General features: G+C 35.9%; 1 protein-coding gene across 1 annotated transcript; it reads left to right on the forward strand.

Moving 5' to 3' along the window:
- The first annotated feature begins 5,854 nt into the window (after positions 1–5,854).
- LOC137994755 (prothymosin alpha-B-like) lies at positions 5,855–8,350 on the forward strand. Its single transcript, XM_068840359.1, has 2 exons — positions 5,855–6,024; positions 7,132–8,350. Exons 1-2 carry the CDS (start codon positions 5,943–5,945, stop codon positions 7,482–7,484), a joined length of 435 nt encoding a protein of 144 aa, XP_068696460.1. The 5' UTR covers positions 5,855–5,942; the 3' UTR covers positions 7,485–8,350.
- The last annotated feature ends 285 nt before the right edge of the window (positions 8,351–8,635 follow it).

Below are 8,635 nucleotides of genomic sequence, written 5' to 3' on the forward strand. Positions count from 1 at the left end.
TGGTTTCCGTGATGTTTCTAGTTGGAATTATTATTATTATTATTATTATTATTATTACTATTATTATTATTATTATTATTATTATTATTTATTTATTTATTTATTTGGAAGTTTTAAAACAGTTTTAAACAGAGAAATATCTATATTGCTCGTAAATTTATAGTTCTTACCTTTTTGAGATATTTCAATTTTTGTAAATATTTTTATTATGCAAATAAAGTGATTATTTATTTGCGCCTAGAGGGCCACGAACCAAACCCAATTCGAAAAAACATGTGTTGGAAAGCATCACATGTTGCCATGTACTAAAGAGAAAATCGCACAATCAGCGAGCAACAACGTCAGATAGAATTTAATATTCAGAAAAAAGACCATTCCAGAATTCGATGATCAATAACATTGAACGTTTTCCTGAAGTTTAGGAGCGCCACTCGTATTGCAGAGACTCTCCCATCCGTAGCCTCCGCCAGGTTATGCACCATTGAGATAAAAGCTTGAATAGTCGGTGATTTGGGAATTGCTTTAAACTGATTAGGGGCAATCTTCCGAAGAATAGCAGGAACCACTTCAATAACTTCAAGCTCAAGAGCCTCAGAGTGAACGTCGATAGGACGGGGATGGTCGAGTGGTGTATATTTTTGCATGGGCTCCAGTAGGGCATTTTTCATCCCATTTCTCTTTGCCCTTCGTGGACATCCTCAATTCCATGGACATGAAGTTGTGAAGTAACGTCTTTACGCTCCGTCGCCGGGGCCATCCCTGCAATTTTCTTGACCTCACACCACCATTGACTTGATTTTGGGCTCTTGAGATTTGAAATTTTCGAAGTGGTCCACAAGATTACGAAAAAGACGGAAGAGCACAACATCCACTTGTACAGTGGTCTGTTGGCGTGAAATCTTTGAATTTAGGTGTGATCCATGGAGCTTCATTCACGTGTAATTTAACACTTTTAATAGACAAGATCTAGAAAAAACTCGTCACATTTATAGGTGGAGTCTAGCAGAGACGTCCAGTCGACTGAGCCCAAAAAGCTTCCTAGCCCATGTTTGCAGCTAGGACTAGTGTCCCTTCGGTTAATCGTGAGACAGCTGGTGTTTAGCAGACATTTATCTTTGGGCTGCAACCTCTTTTGTTTTTTTACCTTGAACTGACCAATTTTCCTAACGATGTGGTGAATTGCACAGTAAATTTCACTTGAAAAACCGATATCGCACTCATTGCGTAGTGACTCATGCGATATAGGTTTTTCGCGTGAAATTTCCCGTGGAATTAACTAGTAGTTAGGCAATGAATTTTTCTCTAGAAGAAAGTGAAGAAGACAATTTATTTAATTAAGCAGTAACCGGAAACACCAAAATGTGGACAATTGCATAAATAACCCAGGAGCTCCGCTTTTGGGCTTGACTATATCTATATATTAATTAAAAGTTTAAACTATCGTTCTGCCATTTTTCCGCTGGCTTTGCTTCCTTTCGCAGGACAATTATCGACGAAGAGGTGTTATTGCGTGATGATTGTCCTGTGATTTTTTACACCACGTGACTCGAGGCAATAATTAAAAATTATTCGCCGAAGGCGAGGTTTTTATTAACCCATATTCACCGAGTCTAAGGTGAATAATTGTTTTAGTATAATTACATAGGTGATTATTTTAAAAATATGCATTTTCTTTAAATTACAACAATTAACTTTCTCGTTTGCTACCTAGACAAAACCCCCTGCACCCATTTTGAAAAAAAAACGCTCAGGTAATTATCGTGTAATAATAACCTCTAGGAAAAACAATCAGCGCAGACAATTATCACTAATCACCGATACTAATCCGTGATATTCTAAACGGTGAGACCATATTTGACTTTTCAATCATAATAGCTTTGAATCTAACTTACTTAGCTACCCCTTTTGTTTGTGCCTGCCAGTATCAGGCAGTGTTATTATTTTTACTTGTTTTTTAATTTTTTACCTAGACGGAAAATGTTTTATGTTTATTTTTACATTGATTGTGCAATGAGGAGGCTGTAAATTAAGCAAAACAGATATGAAGAAGCCGACAGTCATTTGGTTAAGTTCAAAAGTTAAGAGTATGGCAAAATTTCTTCCCGAACAGTTGGTTAGCGGAAAATTGTGAGATGATATAAGCTTAAGTGCTTTTTAAGAAGATTCAAGAGAATATGAAGCAAGAGGGCAAATCCCTACACGCAAGGATGTTCATTTATAATTTATTTTTGGATTGGGCCCATGATGCGAAAGTTATTTTTATCTGTTGTTCCCATGACCAAGCGATCCAAACACTAACTGACAAATACTGAAGATGTCCTTGAAATAAGCACAACCAATGATATGAATAGGGGGTCAAATATGAGGGATTAGTTCGCTAATTAAATAAATTAAATAAGCTTGCTTAAATGAGGTAAAATGATAGTTTTTCTAACTGCTGCTAAGTTTCGACTGGTTGATTGCTAGATTCTCAGGATACCGCCTGCTAAAGATCAAAGATACCAATGAAATTAACTATTTTTCAACTATTTGAGGCCATATACTGTATGTTGTCTGCGTTTAATTAAAACGCATTTTTCCACTTTGATGCATTCGCACTTTATTGTTGCCCACTGACAGTCAATGCAGTTTCTTTCTCGCAAACCGGACGTCTTTCCAAACAAGTGCCTTGAAACTGATTTTAAGTTTACTTTCTAATGCTTAGTGTTAACGTTTTAGTCGATCGGACAGAAGAAAATAAAGAAGAGATGTGTTAGTCAATGATGATTTGAATAAAATCGGAAAACTCCGAGTGCTCCTATAAAAGGACTCGAGTCGGCAGTTTTGAATTCGTCCAAATATATTTCTGAGAGTAACAGCCTGCTCATTCTTCGAAAAAAAAAAAATTCTAACATACCGAGAATTTGTCTACTTACAAATTGCTTATTTCAAATTAAGCCAGCTTGAAACACTGAAGGCCGTTTGAAACTCAATCTATTCACTTGTTTTAGATGATACTATAAACGCCTTTGTTTGTGGTCATTAGTTACTGAACCAAATTAAGAATCAAGTGAAACCTTTACTCGAATAAGTTGAATATGATATGAATACATGATGAACTGTTCTTCACGTAAAAAAGGCACTTTTATGTTTGATTTTTTTTTCTTACCAACTTAGAGTTTATTTGGCTGATACTCGGGCTAAATGTTACGAAAACGTGGTCGATGATCAACATTATGTTGCATCTTGCTCAAAAGCTATGTCGTTTGTATTGAAATTATTTCCGTTTACCGCATCCACATCTAACATCAACCAGGCATATTGTTTTCTACATGAGAGAGGAATATATTAGTATTGTGAAACACGTGAGTAAAACCGATGCCTGTTGCGCCACATTGGGTTTTCTTGCCATGGCCGGCTTCTAAATGTATTTGAGTTAATGGTGATATTGGTTTTCGCCTTAAAGAGAAATATGCATGTTTAGTGTGAAATCTTAGGCGCTTATTACTTAGTCTTGTTTCCAGTTGCATCCATGGAAATACGAGAGGATAGGTGATATTTAATAGGTCTTACTTCAAAGCTCAGAGCGGCTTGTAAAACTTATACCCGCTTGTTGTACAGCGTAAAAGTTGGATATCGCTATACTCGTTTTGTATAAGTTGCCGCCGAATTTATTATAACCATGACAACAGAAGCATAAATATTTCCATATACACTATATTGTTTTCTGAGGTTAGAAACGGGAAATGTCCTTCTCTTACGATGGATTTAGCACATTTAAACTTAGCTGATATCATTCGACTTCGACAGGGAGCTTGAAAACACTTTAAGAACGGCTATGGCAACGGCAACGCCACAAAACAATAACATCATTCGTCAAAAGAGGAAATACAATCGTGCTGCACATGCGCCACACATTTTAAAACAAAGCTACTCTGCATAACGTGGACGTAAAATTACAAAATTCGAGGTTTAATGCGATCATACAATTGTGAACCTTTTATTCCCTAATCTTACTCTGAAACCTCTTGTACGAATTATTTTACGTAACTTCGCTTACCTTGTACGATGTAAGCGCTTTGAATAATCGAGAAAGACGCCTCGCGCAAAGTTTGCCGACGTCGCTGTCCTAAATATATTTAAATCAAGAAGCAAGAGCAACAATAAAGGTTACGAAAAGATCGCCTAAAATTACAAGTACGATATATTCCTTACTGCTACTGCTAAAAAGCGGACAACAATGTGAAATAACAGCTATTCTGCTGCAGTTTCATAGACAAAGAAACTAGTACAAAACAATAATTTCAAATTAAAACATACTCATGTCCACTGTTAAAGTACTTTTATTGTTGTTTAGCCAGCTTTGATTCAAACCAGGCTTTTTGGCAAATTACAAGGATTGACTTCTTTTTTTTTTTTTTCCTTTTTACAAGTTCTGGATATGTGGTTTCATGCCGCAAAACTCGTGTTTGGTAATAAGCTGCAAAGACACCCTTTGATGACCTGGTAATTTCAGATGGGTACTCCTACAATTAGTAATTAATATAGTATCAAATCTGGTGACATATATATTTATAACAGGTCAAAACTCAAACGATTTTAGCAATATCTCATTCTAGGCCTTCGGGGAAAGGAATAAATCTCCCTGGGTATAGGGAGGGGTTAGTTTTTTTTTTTTTTTCCAATTATATGTTCATTAAAACAATTCGAAATCGTTTGTTTGCCTTATATGTGATTTACCGCCTGCACTATGCGGTAATATTCCTCGGCGGTACGTTTCCTCTCGGATCGGATAGCAACATAACATTTTTAGAGAGGTTGGTGGTGAAATGACGATTTCACCACACGGCACAGGATATGGACAATCAAAAGTGTCTGGTTTCCTCACTATGCACGTAATCACAGAGGTTCTCTGTTGGACAAATATCGTGTACTCTTAATTTGGTAATGACTTTCATTACGTGAATAATACTGTAACATGAAAGCCTAGGATAAAAAAATAGATTTTCAACAAGTAACAGTTTTATCTTCGCTTGCTTATCGGTGAACTGCTATACTGATGAGATAAGCTGAAGTGCCTTACATGAATTTTTGTTGTCTTTTCCCCTGCTATAATTTGGACTTTGAGAGTCGCTTCAAGAGGGGTTGGTGACCGGCAATTTTTGAAATTAGAGACGCAAAGGCAAACTCCGGCTTTCGTAATAGAGCCATAGTAATTGTTCGAAGCAGAATATAGAAATATACGACCCTTATACGCTCATCCGTATACTTTAAACTTCATTTGATCAAGATTGCCTCCTCTCAGCGCAAAGCAACGAAACTTAAGAGCGCCACCTTAAATGAATTAGTTTTTAAACAAATGCATAATCTCAAGGGCTTGTATTTTTTCTGAATTTAGACTGATTTGTTTTAAAGATTGCCCGGGTAACCATGACAAATTGTATAAACTGACTAAATGAAAGCACTGATCCATGAAGTACATAAAACAGAGAAAATATAGGGTTTCCCTGTTAAACCCAGACAGTGTGTTCAATACTTTCAATTGGTTTTCATTTTGGTTAAACCGTAAAGTGGATAAGGGCTGTAGGGCTAAAAGCAATTAAGAAAGTGCAATCACAATTGTTAAATTGACAAAATGTAACAAATGTTTCCAACGCCACAGAAAAAAATTCTAAGTCTTAGGAAAGGACCAAGATATCGAAAATAGCACGCTTTTGACGACGATAGAGTGATACTGCTGTTTTCGGCCTCACTCGAGTTCCTCTTTTGTTGTGTTTCCGTAACAATATATAGTTCGCAAAATCAAGTCGCGATATCCAGGGCATATCTCGAATATCATTGAGGCTATAAATGACTGTGTCATTTCAAAACTTATAAATTGCAAAAGAAAACTACAGGATATATCACTTCAAGCCTCGGCATCGTTGAAGAGCTATTCAAGTTCACATAAACGTTACAAAGACATGGCTTCCAAGATTTTGCTCCTAGTTTGTTTCTTTGCTTTGCTGAGTCCCCTTTGGAGTCTTCCTTTGCCGCTCCCTGATGGTAAGAGTTCATTCAGATTGATTCAGTTTTCTTTCTTTGATAATGCAAGTGTTAATCGGTTAAATTGATCATTTGTAGTTTTCCTCGTTTGCGGCATGTCTTATAATCATAAGATCATGCGTCTCAAAATTACAAGCTCCACTAACAAACGTTAAAATCAGTTGTTCTAGCTTTTTTCCAGCAGGGAAATGATGATTTCGAAGTATTTAATGGTTAAAGACATGTCCGTAAAAATGTGTTCATTCAGATTGATTCAGTTTTCTTTCTTTGATAATGCAAGTGTTGATCGGTTAAATTGATCATTTGTAGTTTTCCTCGTTTGCGGCATGTCTTATAATCATAAGATCATGCGTCTCAAAATTACAAGACCCACTAACAAACGTTAAAATCAGTTGTTCTAGCTTTTTTCCAGCAAGGAAATGATGATTTCGAAGTATTTAATGGTTAAAGACATGTCCGTAAACATGTGTCTAACCATTCTAAAGTATGTTAAAATTCTCCAGTAGTCAATTGCAAAGCAAAAACTCATTTTGGCTTACATCAAGAGAGCGAGGTAAATGAATTACTGGTAACTTGTTTCATTACGAACGAAATGTCTAAGTATACAAAAAAAGTGAACAAAAAAGTAAAAGTAGTAAGTTCACATTTTTGAACTATTTTTCTCCATATTCCAGTTTGTTCAAGCTGAACTACCCAGGGAAAGCTTTACGTAGAACTTGAGATTTGGTTGCACAATTGCGGAAAAAAATCCAAAGCAATTTACGAAACGTCAAGATGCAAGTGCAGACCCAAGATTTTTCTTTTCTTCGAAACCAAATTCCGCGCAACATTTTTTCTCGGCCCGTATTCTCCTCGCACTCAACTAACTAGACTGCTGTGCCCTCGTCGCACGAGTTGAATTGAAACCAGTATGAATTCATGCAACTTACCGCAGTGTCAAAATTCTCTCGCAGCAAAAAAATTCACAAAAATGCATCATGTCAGATGAGGCAAATTGTTACAGTATCTTGTTGCCTTGAGTGTTCCGAACTTTAACTTTGCTGTCCCGCATATCCGCGTAAAAAACCAAATGACAAATCTAAACTACTTTTTTTTAATGCTAAACAGATGGAGGCTCTGACGATGTTGACGATAAAGAAGGCAAATATGATGCAAAAGACGATGGCGACGATGATGATGCTGATGATGATGCTGATGACGACGATGATGACGACGATGATGACGACGATGATAAAAACGATGAAGATTCTACGGACGAAGTCGATGACGATGACGAAGATAATGACAACGATGAAGATCCAACTGATGCTGATGATGTTGATGATGACGATGAAGATCCAACTGACGTTGATGATGTTGATGATGACGATGAAGATCCAACTGACGTTGATGATGTTGATGATGAAGATGAAGATCCAACTGACGTTGATGATGACGATCCCACTGAAGTTGACAACTAAGAAGATATAAAAGTGATGAAAAAGATGCTGAAGACAGAACTATAGAAAAAGGACTGTATCACGATCAAGATTTGCAAACGAGATTGCCGATAGCCCATGTACCAAAAAGATAACAATTAATGAGAAATCGTGCATCCATTGATACTTTTTCTTTATGTATAATAAATTTATTTCACCTACATATTCTGTACTTGTACATCGAAGATGATATTGGGTTTATTTTATTTATTATTTGTTTCAATTTAATTCATGCTTCAAGTATATTCAAATCGTTACCTAACAATTACAGAAACTTCTAATAAGAAAGTTTTTTTTTAATTAAATAAATTACTTTAAGATCAGAAAATTTGTGGCAGCAAACAACTTGGTATCTTATTATCTATGTTCATTCATTAAAGAAACTTATCATGGAAAGTCTCCTTGGGCCTCCTAATTTGTTCAAAGATGGACCTCAACGTTTGTCCTAGGGAATAAGTAGGCAAATACGTAATCTAAATGCAGGTGATAAACATTGATATTGCAACAACCAACCTGCAATTTATTTATTTATATATTTAATGTTAAACAAAGTTAAACGAAAGAAACTCGAATATGAGCCTCGTGAATAGAGACTCTTACCCTGTGAGAGTTCATTTTATCCATTCATTTCCTTTGTAGAACACTAATTGACGTACACTCTTTTTATTCGACACTTTTTCAAGAGTCAATTTCACTACTATGTATTTGACACGGTTAAATTCGATTAATTTGAGAGTGTAAAACTGATTTTTTGCACATGCATTTAAAGGAAATTGTAAAAATTGACAAGAATGGCAATAGCTATTCGTTATAATAAAGTGTTGCAGTTTACAACATAGAAAGCCTCGTTTGTTTTACAGCTTTTGTGTATGTTTCTTTTCTCTCTTTTAAGATATTGTGAGCAAGACTGATTCGCTACTCTTAATAGGCACCTAAAAAGGGAAGAAGCAAAATATAATTATGAGCGTGGTAAATTAACAATTTTAACGTCTTTGCGAAAATTTACGAGAAGAAGGAATTATCTTTGCTTCATCGTCAGTTAAAAGCTAAACCCAATGTTCCCTGAAAAGGCCCACGCGTAGCTTAGTCAATTTAAAGTAAAGTACTTCCCTTGCGACTGAAATCCATCGCAA

This window comes from Montipora foliosa, chromosome 3 (assembly GCF_036669935.1).
Source record: "Montipora foliosa isolate CH-2021 chromosome 3, ASM3666993v2, whole genome shotgun sequence".
Classification (NCBI taxonomy): Eukaryota; Metazoa; Cnidaria; class Anthozoa; order Scleractinia; family Acroporidae; genus Montipora; species Montipora foliosa.

Excerpts from the sequence above, each read along its gene's own strand:
- LOC137994755 (XM_068840359.1), top strand. The coding sequence starts at position 5,943 with ATGGCTTCCAAGATTTTGCTCCTAGTTTGTTTCTTTGCTTTGCTGAGT. Across the intron at positions 6,025-7,131 it reads TCCTTTGCCGCTCCCTGATG|ATGGAGGCTCTGACGATGTT; the intron begins GTAAGAGTTCAT and ends AATGCTAAACAG.